The sequence below is a fragment of the Haliaeetus albicilla genome, chromosome 2 (genome assembly GCF_947461875.1).
Source record: "Haliaeetus albicilla chromosome 2, bHalAlb1.1, whole genome shotgun sequence".
Taxonomy (NCBI): Eukaryota; Metazoa; Chordata; class Aves; order Accipitriformes; family Accipitridae; genus Haliaeetus; species Haliaeetus albicilla.
In genome coordinates, this window is record NC_091484.1 from 16,651,130 (window position 1) to 16,668,073 (window position 16,944).

Here is a 16,944-nt window from a genome sequence, read left to right on the forward strand (position 1 = left end):
CCCAATGCTGTGAGGCAGCCCCTGTCCAGCCCCATGCAAATGGTGCTTTTGTTCTACGTAAGGAAATCCTGTCTTGCTTGGCTCAGATCTGGCACGCCCAGAGGTCTGACACCTATTTAGACAGAAAGGACCTGAAGAATAGAAAAAGTTTGGGGCTGTTTGGAGAAGCCAGCAAGGAATTTGCTCACTCCTAGGCCAAGAAACGAAGAGGAGGTGAGGCTTCATGCTCCCAATAGCTCACCTTTCTGCAGTTCTGGGGCCACACTCAGCGTTGGATTGCCAGGCTCTCGGCAGCCTCCATGAAATTGACTATCACTTTATTCTGACATCAGAAGCATGTTTGGCACCAAGGCCAAGGAGAGAAATTTCCTTAGTGGATTAGAAGAGCTCATTCTCACCTCCCCTGATAAGAAGATGCTCCTCCGAGATCAGCTGGAGTGGCTGCAGGCGTGTACCTGCACCCCATGCAGTTTTTAATACAGCCCAGTCCACAGTGATGCCCAGCTGGCTCATGCTTAGCATTGATTTTTATTCTAGAAGGAGCAAGGGATAAATTGTTAGCAATTAGCAGCATGCAGCAGTTTTATATATTGTCCATGCCTTGTCATAACAGCACCATGTTTTCCTGAGAAGCCTATCCTGAATTTGTGGGGGGGGGTTAGACCACGTGCAGGGTGTTGACCTCAAAAATAAATGCTTAGTAGCTTTGTAGAGGAAAAGAAAGGGGCTTACCAAGTACAAGAATATATTTGCCTTCTTGTGAGGGTCCAGCAGAACACCAAACGTGCTAAAAGTAGGTGGAAATGCGGTGGGAGGTGTGGAGGAGTTTGTTTCTGCTGATGGCAGGGCTGTGCACAGCCCCTCATGCTCCATGGTTGGGTCTGGCTGCTGGTGAGCGTGGATGTGCTGTGTCACAGCTGCGTGTCCATTCCTTGCAGATATCAACATGGCCGGGGAACCTAAACCCAACAGACCTAAAGGGCTGAAGAGAGCAGCCTCCGCGTTGTACAGGTAGGTCTCCACCGTGCCACCTCCCTGCGGCGAGGTCTCCAGGCTGGTATTTGCCTTCTGGCTGGGGCTGATTTTCGTATCCCCCAAGGCTGCTGCCTCAACCTCCCTGGCCCCTACCCCAGGCAGCCTTGGGCTGCTGCTGCACATTCAGATCTTCTCCTCCCATGGACTTCTTGGCCTTTGCAATGCCCCTCAGTGCTAGGCTGCAGGGAGGAGAGCCAGCAAGAGGTGTCAGTGGCACAGCCAGGCTTGGCCGATGCCCATGGCATTGAGGGACTCTGCCTGGGCATAGTCCAACCTGTGAAAAGTGTTGGACCTGGAGATCATTGGAGAAAGGCGGGCAGCACCTGCTTTAACCATATCAGAGGTCTTGAAAGAGGTGTACCAAAAGGAGCGCTCCTCTCCAGCTGGGGAGTAGGAATGGGGCACAGTGATGCATGCTGGGTGTTGGGGGAGAAAAGAGACCAGGGATAATTTAGGGAAAGATGCTGGAGAGAAGGGCAAGAGAAGAATGACAGGGAAAGGGAGAGAAGAAAGGAAGAAAGTGGGGAAACCCTTGGGGCAACAAATGGAGGTGGACCAAGGAGGTGCCTGGGAAAGCCCCAAGGGAGCCTGTGCTGTGGAGCAGTGACCAAGGAATCAAGGGAACAGGAGGGACAAGTGGGATGTGAGGTCTGTGGGATATGTGGCACATTACAGATGTCAGAGTGAGCCTTCAGTGCTGCTGTTGCCAGCTCTAGAGACTTTATCGTGATTTTCACGAGAAGTGAAGATTTTCATTTAAACCCCAGCATGTGGAGTCATGGGAATATGGGAGAAACTCATTAAGTTCTTGCTCCTGTGGTCGCAGAAGGGAAAACTTGAAAAGGTATTTGGAGAGTACCCTGCAGGTTCAAGAACCCAAAACCAAACAACAAGATCCCAAAACGTGTCTTATTTATAAATTCTCGTTATTCTTACACCAGTCTCATGGTATGGAGACTGGGGCACTGAGGCAGGATTTAGAAGGTGTGATGTTGGGAAGAAAAAACTAAAATCAGTATCAGGCTTATAGGTGAGTGTAATAAAAAAGGAAATCATGAGAGAACTGTATTTTTTTCTACAAAAAAGAAAAAAAAGTGAGAGGGATGAAGAGAAATAAAAAACCCCTATGATTCAGACTCAGCCACGCAGTCCAACACCGGCATGCTACAAAATGGCAAACCTCAGTGGTGGCAACGCTCTTCTGCAAACCCACCAGAGCTTCAACAACCTTCCCACCACCACCCGCAAGGCATCTGTTGAGACCTTCATTGAGTCTCTCAGCTGAGCTCGCTCTTTGCAGCTTTCACCAGGCAAATTTTTCCTCCCACCCTGGGCCAGCTTGGACCTTCAGCAGAACTTGGCCCTCTGGATTCACAGGGGACACCAGTTGAGGGGAAGTAGACTCTGCATTACCCACACTGATATATGGGAATAGAGATGACAAATCTTTCTATTCAGCTGTACATACACTACTTCCATGGTCCTGGTAGCCATAATGCAAATCAATTCATTCCGTACATCTTGCAATAAAGAGCATTTAATTTACTATTTGTCCATGCCTTGACCGCTAATACATTTCTGTTGAAATGACCGATATTTCAGACTTCCAGGCTGCCATGTAGATGAAGAGAGAGTGAACAAGAGATGTTTTCTTCCTCCCACAAATATGGATATGCTAAAATACGGGCCAGAGAACTACATTGCTCTGAGCTTCAGCAATATTTCATCCCAGATTGGCTGTCAGATTTAAACTTTGCCATCTGGACTAGCAGAACTTACGATATCTCACAGAAAGCAGGGAATCCAGGTTTGCAGTGAGCTGTGGTTATAGCTTCTCTAACCATCATAAATTTTTCTAAATGTTAGACTTCAAAAATCACAGCACTATAATTTATAGAAATGCTGTGTTAAACACAGAAGATTATTTTTTCAAAGCTTGGGTTTTACTTTGCCTCACTCCAAGTCTGTATGAGAGGGTCAGGGGGAAGGGAAATCTCATTTTGGACATAGAGGAAGCAACAATCTTGACAGTCTTACTTGATCCACTAGCCATGGGGGTATCTGGGTGTTTAATAGAAATCCTTTGAGATGTAGCCTCTCATCTAACTCCAATAGGTAAAACATACACACAGGTTCATGCCGTCATAAATTTTCTCAGGTCTCTCCACAAGAGGGACCTTCAGTTAATATAAACCTTGCTGTCATCTCTGCTCTCCACCGCTCTCTCTGGATCTTCAGAGCCTCCCTCCCTCTGCCTCTGGCATTTGCCAGAGCATCCCTTTGCACATGGGAAGTCCCCTGGGTGCTCCTGCCTGGCACCCTGGCCACTGCTGCTGAACACGGACGTGCCTAGAGATACTGCAGATGAGTTAGTGAGGATGGCTGGAAGATGAACTTGTATTTTGACCATGTCCCCCAGGTATTCACATACTGTGTCGCAAAACTTTTTGCCTTCTGGCCACACTTTTTTTGCCTGCATAGCAAATGTCTGGACAGGATTTCCTGGGGCATTTTGGGCCGCATTCGGGTCAGTGCCAGTGATCCTGCTGGGCTGTGAGTTGGCTGCTTGTTGCTGTGGGGTGGGAAGGGATGGTGGCTCTGCCCCAGGACAGGGGGATCTGCCAGTGCTGCACTTGACCTTTGGAGGCACAAATCTCTGCCCTTCTCTGAAATGCTGGTGCTAATGTTGCTCTGTAGCCAAAAGGACAATGAGGACAACCTAAGCAAGAACTGCAAGAGCAACCAAGTGTCTGGCAGCTCAGTGGCCCAAGGAACTGTCTCTGAAATGGTGACAGACACAAACCACTGCTGACTTACTTTCACAGTCTACAGATGCAAGTGGACAGTGTCCTTCCAGCTCAGCTGGCATTCACATCCCCTGTTATACCCATTACTATCCCTGCAGAAAGCTGGTGTCAATCCATCTCCAAACAGATCTACTGCTCCCCCGTCTCAGCAGCGGTGCTGGGAGCAGTGACACCCCGGCAAGCCCTGGTGCCAAATCCACACAGACAGGGCTGAGAAACAACCACAGGGCAGAGGAGGAGGCGAGCCATGGTACCCAAACCCAGCGGACCCAGCACTGGCAGTAAGGATGTGCACACTGTCCCAGCCTACAGCAGCCCCACTGCAGCCCCAGCACCTTGGAAATGACAGGCTCCCTTCCCACATTTTCCTCCCACCTTCTCACTACCTTGGCTGTTTGCAGGAGGAAGGAATCTCACACCAGATGATACACAAGATCATGAAAGCTCACTGTGTGATCAACACCAGATTTTCCAAGTAGCTTTCCAGTGGGTATTATTTCTGCTGCTGCAGTAATTAAGGTTGTGCAACCATTAGTAGAAGGATGCGAGCTGAGCACAACGTGTCACTTGTGATTATCAGTGCAGGGCTGGCAGCCGGTAATTAAAAGCACAGCTGCTCAAACGTACATTTGCTATTCAGGTACATGCTCAGAAATGGCACCACAAATGTAATGTAAAGGCAGCACATACAAACAATTGCCCTTCAATTATGACTATTTGGATTTTGAACCTTTGTGAGTCATTAAATGTTATTTAATTACTAAAGAAAAACGAAGCAGAAGAAATGCATCAGGAGATGGAAGCATCATGTTACTCAATGCAGCCTTACCGCCTTCTGCTGCCTCTCACTGATTGTCCCTGCCTTATTTTTAAAGGGCACCATGTCACCATCTGATTGAAAAATGGCAAAAATTATTCCTGTACACAAAGGAAGGCCTGCCAGATCACTGAAAATTGATTCATCAGTCTCAGGAAGGTTTATCCTACATGCAGTGAAATTTTCAGACACACGGTGTCCAGATAAATCACCCATGCTAAGGTACTCACTTTTACTAGCTTTTTTTCATGCATTAATGTTGGAAGACCCGCCTTTTGCTCAATGCCTGACTTCCTAGGATGCTGGTAAAAGCATCCAGCCACTGCCTCCCTGGCATCATCTGTTAAGCCATGACCTTACTGGCATGTTATAGCAGGGTCATACAGTCACAGACTTTCAAAAATCCCCTATTTCAGCCTGCTGCCTTCCTTGAGGGCTGTCTCATGGTTAGCAGGTATTGAAAGCAGTACTGCCAGAGGCTGAGTTCAGAGTATTTGCTGTCCTGCACCGCACTGAGTCAAAGGGTGGATTCATCTCATGTGAGTTCAGCCCTCTATGCTGTCAAGGCTTTTATGTGGTCTGGTTGTCTGGACTCCCTTTATGCTTGCTGGATAAAAACCAGTTCTTCATCTGACAGTATTTTAGATGTCTGCCTTTGGATGTGATGTACCATGACCTGGAACTGCCTCTTTCCCCCCTGGCATGGATTTATCTCTCGTTCCCAGTGTCTGAAGCCAAGTGAGATGAATCCCACTGTTTTGGGGAAGTCAGGACCAGCTCCCCAGGATAATTATGCCCCTAATTCCTTTTCAAATGGGTGGAAGTGTCAAATCCCCTGAGGATTCAGGGCCAGGGCAGGGGTACCCCCCACACAGCCTCTTGCTTTTCACCCACAAATAGTAGTAGATGGTCTTGGACCCACTGCCCTGCAGGTCAAGCATGTCATAAGCCAGCTCCACTGCCTCTGTAAACAAGCTGCAAAACCAGACCAGTAGTGATTTCCACCAGAAAAATGCAAGGCTGCCCAGCTTTGCTCACACATTCCCTATTGCAAATAGCATAATAACATTTACAGTGTTTATTAGCCACTTCATATACCAAACTGCTGTTTTGACTAGTCTTGAAAAAGGCTTAGGACTTCACCTGAGATTTTAGGCTTATCCATCCTCCTCTGGTCCACACCAGGTTGGATCTACAGGTACTTGAGGCTCGGCTTCGTCCTGCTGGTGCTGGAGCTGAGCCCAGGAGTGAGGCGGAGGTGCCCAAACACTGCAGGGCAGGTTCGGTGATGGAGATGGAGGGCACCCACCCCATTTGGGCCTTCGTTCCTTGTTCCTAGAAGCAAAGCTTTGCCCAGAACAGGGCTGACGGCAGCAGGCAGCAGCCATGCGATGGGGTAAGAGCTGCAGCTCCTCTCCATCCCCGTCTGTCCATGGAGCTGGCCACGTGCTGCGCCCACAGTGTCCACAGCTCTACCAACAGGGCTCCCACCAGGGAGTGAAGGCTTGGAGGAAAAGCTGGCTCAGACCAGGAGTATGAATAGGGTGAGAAGAAAGGAGTGTGGGCATTTCAAAATTTTGCCAAATTCCCCCAAGCTTTGTTTTGTTTGTAAGAAAATGGTCTAAAGCTGCCTCATGGTCCCCAAGCCACAGCGAGATTCCCAGCAAGAGCAACAGCCCATGGAGGGAGTTTTTGCAGTGAATAAAGACACTGCTTCAGCCCACTTGGAGTCCTTGAGCGGCAGAGAGATGCCGCTGTCTCCTCTTGCCTGTGGCTACAGAGAACATTGGCTCCAGCTCTGCTGCTAGAGCTAGCCAGAAGCAGTTCACCAGAGTCTGTCAGGATTGACAAATATTAAAAAATTGCAGCAATTTCATTTAAGTTGCATCTAAGCAAAAAAAAATAATGAAGAGGGGGAGTCTAACAGTGTAGAAGCATCCTAGTTCAATTTTCCTTTCAAATGACTTCCTATTTTGATCGTATTCTGTGTTTATTGGATTCAAATAGAATGGGAGTCAAACATCCTTGGTGATCAGAATAGATTGGCAGGCTGAGGGGAGCTGTTTTCTTGGAGATTTTCTGTATTTCCAGGTTTCATCCCAGGTTAGAACAAAAATCAAGTTACCAGTCACGAAAATCTCCATAAAAATACATTCCTCATTCCATACTGCCCATCTCCTCAGCCATACGAACAGGCTGGTTATATTCCAGCAAGAGCTGATGTGGTAGGAATTACCTTTCCCAAATGTCTTTGGCCCCAAAGGAGCCCTTGTGTCTCCAACCATCCAGCATCTGCTTTGAGTCCCCCCGAGGCATAGGCTGAGTCTCCGCATGCTGCCACAGGCTTCTGGGGAACCCAAGGATCATCCAAGGAGCATGGAAAAAAAACATTTAAGAAACCAGCCAGTTACTGAAACTAAACATTGGGTGGGAAGCCCAGTGCCAGCATAGGCAGGACCAGCGTCCTGGATAAAGCCTGGAACTTCTGGTCCAAACCATGCTTCCCACTGGCTGTCTTGGCCAGCCACACATTCTTGTCACTTCTTGCCTAAGATGCAGGACACCAAATTTACTCTCAGCTATGTACTTGAGCACTCAACCTTCCCTCTCCCCATGCCTCAGTTTCTCCTGGTTCAGATTCGTTCCCTCTCCCCGTCACTCTCTCTTTCTTCCCATTAGATTGTCTTTTTTTATAAGCCTCTTCAAATGGTTTCATGATGCAGGACAGACTCTTTGCTTTCAAAGGCTGCAATAACCATTCTCTTTGTTCAAAGCAGAGAGGAGGGAACATCAACATAACTCTCATTTAACCAGCAGTAATTCAGCCAGCAGCACACAAGGGAACCAGACGCTGTGTTTAGCCGGGGGTAGCTGGTACATTCAACAGCGTTGCTCTTCCCCGCTTCTGAGAGTGTGCCAGGGCATCAGGCAGCACCAGCGTGGGTCTTGTCTCTGAAGAGCTGTGATTGCCCACTGTAACCACTGGTTTGCATTGCCTTGTGAAAAACTAGCTGCAGCAAGAGAGAAAGCGTGTTACTGGGTCTCCAGGGAGTGAGAAATGCATTTCTCCAACTTTGGGTTAAAATGCAGTTCAAGCTTAAGAAAACAGGACATAGGCAATGTCTTGCTGGGAGGAGAGAGGTTTAAGCATCTTCAATAGCAAAGACGTTAAATTAATAAATATCCCCTTCTTCCTGACTTCTCCCCTAACAATTATATATGGTATGAAAAAAAATCGTACAAGGGTGGCGGCAGGGCAGTGCCCTCCTTCCACCTGGCAGGACGTGCACACTCGTCCTCCCAGCTGCAAGGGCCTGCAGGGAGGTGTGCTGAGCCTGGGAGAAAGATCTGGTGGGGGCTGAACGCACGAGACAGGGTGATGTTGGCAGCAGAGTGTTAACCTGGTTATCTCAAGGTGGAGCAAGAAGATGTGCGGGTGTATTAAAAACCTACAAACTGGGGTGGGGAGAAATGTCTGCAGTGAAGCGATGGCTGAGTGGGCACCAGCCCTCCTCCCTAGCCAGCTGCACAGAGAAGTTGAAAGTACAGCTAATGGAATAAGTAAAGGACCTGGGAGGCTCAGCAGGGAGTAATAATAAATTGCCAGCACTAATTAACCCGTGCTGTCCTGACTGTCTCTGCAGTGGCTACGATTTCGACTATGACTATTACAGAGACGACTTCTACGACAGGTGAGCAGGAGAGGTATCAGCCAAAGGAGTTTTCTATGGGGCAGTGTCTTCCCTGTAGCACAGCTCCTGCTGTCGGAGGCGAGGTGGGGTGCAGGGTGGTCCATCCCAGCCCAGTGCGGTGGGGTCCAATGGCCAGGCTGTGCCTTGGCTCAGCACCAGCCCTGCTCAGGCTCTGGCTGTGACACGCGATGGCAGGGCTGGGGGTGCTGCAGGGCTGCTTCAGCCCCGCCCCCGTCCTTCCTCCCTGGCTCCAGGCTCTTCGAGTACCGGGGCCGAGTCTCTCCGGTGCCCAGGGTGGTTCCCGTGAAGCGGCCGCGCGTCACCATCCCCCTCGTCCGGCGCGTGAAGGCGACGCTCCCTGTCAAGCTCTTTGCCAGGTCGGCTGCCATCGCCAACAGCTCGGCCAAGTTGAAGCGTGAGTATTTGCATGGGGTGCAGCAGGACGGTGTGGAGACTGGTGTGCACATGGACCTCCCATCCCCAGGTGTTCACCCATGGGGCCAGATGCTCTCAGGGAAAAACCTTAAGAAAACCCCAAAACATCTGGAAACAACAGCCCAAGCGAGGGCCTTTCAGAAGCCAACAGGCTGCAAACGCAGCAGGGGAAGGTGCAAGTACAACCTAAGCGTGCCAAAGCCTGGTGCCAGCCTCCACAACGTGCCTGGACAACAGGCACACAGGCTTTTTTGGGTGCCTACGACCACCCACAGTCCCCCCAGCTTTCCCTGCCGATGCCGTAACAGGCAGCAGGGCAGGGAGGGCTGGTGGTGGAGGAGGGCACATTGCTGCTCTGTGCAAAGCCAGCCTCTCCTCGCCTGTCCACCAAACCCCTGTTAGCTGTGCGGGATGCCCTGCACACCATTCACCGCAGCTCCTTCCAGCGTAGATAAGCTCAGATACCATGCAACAAGGTGTGAACATCACCCACGTTGACCCCAGGGATGTGAGGGGTATGTTTCTAGCGTGGGGTTTCTAGTTGATTTTTTAACCTGCTCAGCAAGGTGACTTGGGCCAGGCACAGAGGTGAGGCAGGCATCTTGGGTGCTCTGCGGGGCACTAAATGCCTTTTTTTTTTCCTTCCTTCCTCAAGTGAAGTGTAGCGAGCTGCAAACAATCAAAACTGAACTGACACAGATCAAATCCAACATCGACGCTCTCCTGGGCCGACTGGAGCAGATCGCTGAAGAACAGAAGCTGTCGACAGGTCAGTTGGGTTCACACGGTTGCCTCGGGGCCAGTCTGAGAATGTGCAAAGAGTGAAGTGCCCTGCAGAGCTGGCCTTGAAACCATCATGGCTTAGAGCATCTTCCGGGGTCTGACAGTGAAGTGTCGACCCCCAGGTTCCAGGGTAGAATGACAGGACAAAATTGCATGCCCAAATCCCCAAATTATAGAATTGGGTTTCAAAATTATGAGATTTTTTTTTCTTTTGTCATATAGTTTGTATTTTTTTAGTCTGCTTTTTTTTTCTATTATTCTATTCCTATTCTATTCTGTTCTATTCTGTCTGCCTCCCACACTCATTCCAGAGGGATGCAGAACAATGACCTGCTCTGCCCTCTCCAGGGTTGCTTTCAGGCAGCTTCCTCAAAATCAGCAAAACTTCCCATTGCAGAAAAAAAACCTAGATCTATTATTTACCTACCAACTGAATTTGGATTAGTGTTATCAGGCTCTGGACATTGCCTCCCCCAGCCCCTGATCCTGGTGGCTTGGCTCTTGCTCTCACAGAGGTACGGAAGAAGGCAGATGGCAGCAAAAGCGAAATCTCGCAGGAAGACACAGCATCAGAGGCAGACATCAACACGGAGGAGCCGCTGAATGGGGACGAGGGTGAGGAAGAAGGTCTCGCACGGGATGAGTGTGAAGATGAAATGGTAAGAGAGTTTGGGTAATACATCCCTCCAGCCAAAGGAGTTTAGTAATGGACCACAGTTTTACTGGAACTTACTAAATCCCCAGAAAAATAGTTTTTCCTTCCTCAAAAGAAATTGTTGTATTTAAATCCCATGATTGTTCACAGCTTGTTCTTTCAAACTGTTCTGCTGCTTGCAAAAGCGTTGACCTAGCAAACACATGTGGAGACGCTGAAGAAGCATGGTTGTCTCTTGAAATTCGGACCACATTTATCCTTGATTTCACAACTATTAATTAATGGTTAAAACAAGTTGCTCTGCTCCCAAGTAATTCTCAGATGGATTGAAACATGTGGCAGAGACAGGCCATGTTATATTAACTGCACTTTCCTAACAACATGCATTTGCAATGCCCTTTCATCTGGACGGACACCAAATGGCATAAACCTAGCTATAAGGTCTGAGCAAGCCACAACTGCTGTGCATGAAGCTGTACATCCACAGCAAGGGCAGCACACGAGCATGGCTGGCCTGATGTCATGCGTGCATCAGCCCCGTTGGTGTCAGTCCTGCCCTGAATAAGGACACTCCCAGTGAACCCAGTGAGCAAATGTTGTGCCTGAAAAGCATCTGGATGGGAGCCCTGTTCTTGGATACTCTGATGGTAAGGGTAATACAGGGCACTGTATTACCACTGGCAGCACTGTCAATTATCCCAAATTAAGACTCCTCTGAGAACAGGATCAGCTCCAGACCCAGGCAAAGGGCAACAGGGTGCTGGGGTTGAAGGACAGGCCTGCTTGCTGCCTATTCTGCAGGACCACAGCCCTGGGAAACCCAGCTGGCTGGCACAACTCTCCCACGGAGGCTTGCGGCACGTCGGGGCAGCCTCTGAGCCTGTACTGAGTGTGCCCTGCCACAGCTCCGCTCCTTCCCCACCCCAGCACTGGTGGCAGCAGAAGTGAGGATGAAGCTCAGCATTGCTTTCTTCTTCCTCACCCCCTCATCGCTAGGGTGACCGCACCGCATTACACGTGCACGGCACTATTCTTATGGCCAAAAAGCTCCTCTAACTCAAAACACTTCCCAGCCTGTTTGCACGGCACTATTCCTATGGCCAAAAAGCTCCTCTAACTCAAAACACTTCCCAGCTTGTTTGTACTCTTCTGCTTTGCTCCACCTTAGTTATGATGGATGAGGGATCAGAACAGAGTCTTTCAGCTGTTTCTGTTTCTGCGGCCTCACAGCTGAAGTCCATGACTTCTGCTAAATCTAAGAAGAGATGATTAAGGGGAGACATCATAACAGACGCTATAAAGAAGAAAGGCAAAAGCTGGACTCCATCTCTAAGTCAATTAGGATAAGGAAGGCCAGGTTTGAATTATATCAAGGGAAACAGATGGTAGAAATTAGGAGGAAACTTGCCGATGCTAATGATGATAAAACAGCACACAGCCTGTCAACAAAAAAATGTGGAGTTTCTGCCATTAGTGGGATAAGTGGACAGAGTGGACAGACATCTGCTGGTAATGATTTAAGAGGAACTGGTCTTCATTAAGAGTAGATGAACAAGATGACTATTTCAGCTCCCTTCCATCTCTATTTTCTGTAACTCTCTGGTCCTGAAGTGGCACTGAGATCAGATTTATTTTACTGACAACGTCAGACAGGCTCACGTGCTCAGCGTGGGGCAGGTTAATGTCTGCAGTTCGTCTGCAGGGATGTTCTCTTAAAGACTGCTAGGCAGTCACAAAAGCCATCCGTTATATTTTGCTCCTGACCTTACAACACCGTACAGTTTTGAAGTCTTTCCAGTTCCTGGGGAGTGACTCCTTTATCCCACATCTCTGTGGCTTACGCACATCAGCATACCCTTCACCACCTGCTGTCCACGGACATGGTACCCACACCGGTCCCTAAAAAAATTACCTACCCTTGGCTCTGAGGGGCAGTGGTGTTGCAGGAGAAGAGTCAGAGGTCACTCAGATCTGATCTAGTAGTTAGTTTATTGAGTTCTAATCAGTAAGTTTAGGTATGTAAAATAGTTAATAAGCACAGTTGGATTGGTAGTCAGTGCTCTACTACACTTAAAGTTAATATGGGATACAAAGATTATTGTGTAAGCTTGCTATACGTATCTTAAATGTTACATGCATGCAAAAAAATGTCACTTACCAATCCGTTGATGCCTGGTGTCAGGTAAGGGATCTCCCAGCCTTGAGGAGTCACCTTGAGAAGTGTCCCTACTCAAGGGGAGATGCCCGTCATGCAGCCCGCTGCTGCGGAGGGAGAGCTCAACAGACCCTGATGGCTTCAGATATTTATAGAGTGAAGTGGTTGATTCATAGTCAGATTTTCTGCTGTGTTCATGCAGTTCTGGCCAGTTACCAGCCCAGTCTCCAGCCAAACCATTTTTTTGAGTTTGGTGCTGGGTTCTCACCAGCAGCCTCACACAATAGGATTAACTTTGTTTAGGCTTACTTGCTGAGCATCTGCCTGGACCAAAGTCCAGTTAGTTCAAACAGGAGGAGTGCATCCATCACAAGTGGGAAAGACATAGTTTATGCAAGGCGGGAACCGGACCTGCCAATGTTTGTGCAGTACCCAGCATAGAGGCTTCCCTGCCGTGACCCTCTTCCCCATGGTGACAAGTGGGGAAGATCCAACTGGACTTGGGTCTAGGTCCCACCTATACCCTGTAGACAACTGTAGGATGTCTCCTGGGGACCAGCAGGCCTAAGCATCCCTGTTCGTAGGGGAGTTCACTGAACCAGAGCTCATGTGAAAATACTACGGCTAAGCAGACTGGTGCTTCACAGTGGTGTGAGCCCCAGCTGGGCGAGGGGGGCATTTTAGATCCCAAGGAAGTTGGGCACACAATTTCCATTGAAAGTCAATGGGAGCCAGGCAAATACTTCCTTTCAGCCCCACTTCCAGTGCAAAGTTGGCTGCCCTGGTTTTGTGCACAAATCTCTGCTTGGCCTTGGTAAAGTTTTCAGCATCACCTGGGGAAATCAAGTCCAAAATACATGCCGCAGCCCACAGGGAGAAGGACAAAGGGAGCCCCTCACCCAACATGAGTTTGTGCCCTATTCAGAGGGTGGGCAGGAAAGGAGCTCTGCAGAGAAAGGATAAAATAGGTAATGCTTCATTCCCACAGGCTCTGCCACTAGGCTCAGGGACCTGGGAGGCCAGAAGACAGACCGGACCAGTGAAAACCAAGAAGGAAAAAAAACCATCATTGAGTACCTTAGCCTTTTCTGTGTGCTTTGTCACTAGGTCCCTTGGTCTCTTGCCCCACTGAGCAGTGAGCTTACACTTTCCTCAGCCTTCCTTTTGCTGCTGGTGTACCTGCAGATGCTCTTCTAACTCCATCACTGCACACTGGAGGGATGGCTCTATATTCCTTCTGGGTAGCTCAGCTCTGCTTTCCATCTTCTAGGTACTGCCTTTTCATGTAGAAAAAGCTCAGTTGGGAGCTTGCTGTTCATCCATGCTGGCCTCCTGCCACACCTGCCCACTGTCATCAGAATGGGCCATTCTTGTGCTTCAAGGCAGGTGTCCTTGAAGATGACCCACATGCCCTGGCCTCCTTGGCCTCTGGAGCAGTCTCCCATGGGATTTTGCCAAGCAGATCCCTGAGCAAACCAAAATCTGCTTTCTTAAGTTCAGGGATTTGATTCTGCTCTTCATCTTGGTCAATCCTCTCAGGATAGTCAACTTCACAGTCTTGTGGTCACTGCAGACAAGACTTCTCTCCATCTTCACATCTTTGACCACTTCTTCCTTGGTCATTAGTAACAGTCCAGAATAATGTCTCCCCTGGTCAGCCAGCTGTGTCAAGAAATTGTTCTTGATGCTCTCCAGAAATCTCCTGGGTTGCTTGCACCCAGCCCTGCTGCCCTCCCACCAGATCCTGAGATCTGGAGATCAGGCCTGATATCAGGAGGCTTCCTCTAGCCATCCAGAGGAGATTTCATAGCAGGTAGTCTGTAGCAGACGCCTGCCATGAAGTCACCTATGTTTCTCTGTCCCCTGATCCTCACCCACAAGCTCTCAGCTGACTCATCACCTGTTCCAAGGCAAATCCCTGTGCATCTGAGCTATTCCTTTGCCCAGAGCACACACCATCTCACCTGCCTTTCCTGAAGAGCCTGTTTCCAGGGCACTACCTGCTCTGTAATTGCAGAGAAGGAGCCTTTGTTCTGTTGCCAGAAGTCACAAGCCTCCAGACTTCCTTCACTTGGGAGTCTCCATCCACAGCTCCTTTGAGCGTAGTCTCCAGCTGTCTCTTCTTCATGCATTGCAGTCCTGAGGCTTTTCCCCTGCAGGGCCTCTGCAAAGACCCTGTTGATCTCCCTGATGAGTGTAAAAATCTGTTTATCTATCTCCCCCAGTGCCCTCTGTAAACCAGCCTGCTGCTAACAAGATTGGGACTGGGCTCCCTTGTCTTTTCTTTCAGATAACCTAGCATCCCCTGCAGACCTCTCCTGGATCCATTTCCATCTCTGAAATATTCACCACAAAATTTGGCCTATGCAGGAGATGATGGATAAAATACTACTGCTGAGCACGTAATTCTTTTAATGATACTGAATTGCAGAACGGCTCCAGGAGAGGGACTTTCACACGCCATGCTTTCTAAACCACTGTTGCATGGGGAGTGGTTCAGCACATCGGCACTATTGTTGTGGCCTTTGGAGTGATGAATATTATGAGTGTTATCATTCTGGATGATGAGTTCTGCTGCAAACTGGGACCAGTTTCTGTGTTCAACAGCAGAGTAATTACATCGTACATGATTTGTGATTGCGGACTGACTGCGCCTTAGCATCATTGGGCAGTTCCAGTAACATGGGAATGCCTGTTCCCTGGTGTGGGCCATTCCTAGTTCCCAAGTTAACTTCTCACAGTGCTACAACAAGGCACGAGCTCTGCAAGCACACACAGTAAACTTTATGAAAGTGCTGAGCATAGACTTAACCTGGCCATGCAGAAATTCCCTTCCAGAATAAGGAGCCAGAGGAAATTTTTGGTTTTGCCTGGGACTGTGTCTGCCAGAAACCACAGCCACAGTACCTGGTGTCCACATCAGGTGTGTTTTGTAACTCCTCCACCATACTGGGCAACCTGACACTGCTAGCAGTGTGCAAGCTCTCCCACACCATGGTACCAGCTGGTCACTGCATGTGAGGTGTCATAGTGTCCCAGGCAGGGCAGGAGGGACACGTGGTGATTTACTGTTTCTGGTTCTCTTTTCCCTCCAGGAGAACAGCCATTACACAGATGTGGAGGATGCCAGACTACAGTAACCAGGTACAGCTCACACACTGCTTTTTAGAGGCTGATTCTGAGCAAAAGCTTTCATTCCATGCATGTTGGGGTGGGGGGGTTTGCTGCTTCAGAAGATGATCTTTTTCACTAATCCTCTGTGTTTCCCTAGTACTGAGCCTGGCTGCTCAGCTGGGTGACTGGTCAGCCCCCTCTCCTTTTCCTAAATCACAAATCTTTGAGGTTCAAGGAAAACGATGTACCTTCCTGCCCCCACCTCCCCACCCCTTCTCTCCTTGCAGCCCATTCAGAACAGCAGTGAGCAACAGTGTGAGGAAAGCACGAGGCTAAACCCTGTCCTGGCACGTTGAGCAAGACAAGCTGAATTGAAGTGCTGCTGTCCTCTCTACCTGGCATTCAAAAGGAGAAACATGGCCTGACATCTTCCATCCATCTGTAAAGCAAAGACAAAGAAACCTCATCACCCCAGTGAATCCCCACTACCCCATGCAATGGATGCGGAGCTCTGCAGCTAACAGAGGCAGGAACCAAACCCTGCACAATCCATAACCATCACTGACTGGAGAACAGGAGAGCAATTGTGTCACCAAATGAGTCAGAGCTGTTATAGAGCTTTTTGTAGGAGAGGAGGCAGAACTAAGCCTAACCCCATAAAGACATTTTTTTCTGTGCTAGGTGAGAGCCAGAGCATTTGCTAACTGGGGGAAAAGTACTGTCTCAGTTTGGACAATTTGTGTTCTCACACTAAAGGTCATGTTGAGGAAGAGGGTGTGGGGTGACCTGTCCTCCCAGAACAGTCACCTCCTGTCGTGTCTCTTTTGCCCCATGAGTTGCCAGGGTACATGGTCACTTCCAGGTGGAAAGAAGTCGGTGCTGGTGCCTGTGCTGTGCTCTTTGCAGCTGCTTGAAGAGAGGGGAATGGAAAGGAAGCTGCCTGCAGGACAGCAAGTGATCCCAAGCAGGAGAGAAATAAAGCATATGTCATCTTCAGTGGTTTGGTCTCCTCATTCTCCGCTGAGCAAGTCTCTGCAGAGTGAGGGGGTGCAAGCGTGTGTGGATGAGACCCTTTTCTTGAACCAGCTGCTCCCTGGAAGGGATGTAATCTACCCACTTCTCCAGCCCACTACCAGAGACATCAGCCCCTTCGCCAGGGTGCTCATGTCTCCTCTTGCCGCAGCCTCGCTGGGTCTTCACACCAACCTGGCACGCCAGGAGAGCTGTGCGACAGCTCCTGCTCCTGACTGCGAAGGCTGTGCTCCATCACCAGTTGGACAGGTCTGCACAGCGTGACAATTTGCCCAAGCGTAACGAGACTGGCAACAGCGAATACCCTGAGCACGATGCATGTGGGCGTGCAAACACCTGCCCTGCCTACCAAATTCGAGCTGCTTTTGACCCATGCCATGTCCTGTGAGCAGAGGGCTGCAGCAGGCCAGCATGTGGCT

The 16,944-nt window shown here is 49.3% G+C and overlaps 1 protein-coding gene across 2 annotated transcripts in view; it reads left to right on the forward strand.

The window, feature by feature from the left end:
* The window catches only part of RALY (RALY heterogeneous nuclear ribonucleoprotein), a 146,890-nt gene extending 130,425 nt beyond the window's left edge, over positions 1–16,465 (forward strand). For both annotated transcript variants that reach the window (XM_069807556.1, XM_069807566.1), the window contains 7 exons: positions 939–1,011; positions 8,304–8,351; positions 8,606–8,766; positions 9,442–9,555; positions 10,083–10,228; positions 15,475–15,523; positions 15,781–16,465. In XM_069807556.1, coding sequence (XP_069663657.1) covers positions 939–1,011; positions 8,304–8,351; positions 8,606–8,766; positions 9,442–9,555; positions 10,083–10,228; positions 15,475–15,519 — 587 coding nt within the window. In that variant the 3' untranslated portion in view covers positions 15,520–15,523; positions 15,781–16,465. The remainder of the gene's footprint in view (positions 1–938; positions 1,012–8,303; positions 8,352–8,605; positions 8,767–9,441; positions 9,556–10,082; positions 10,229–15,474; positions 15,524–15,780) is intronic.
* The last annotated feature ends 479 nt before the right edge of the window (positions 16,466–16,944 follow it).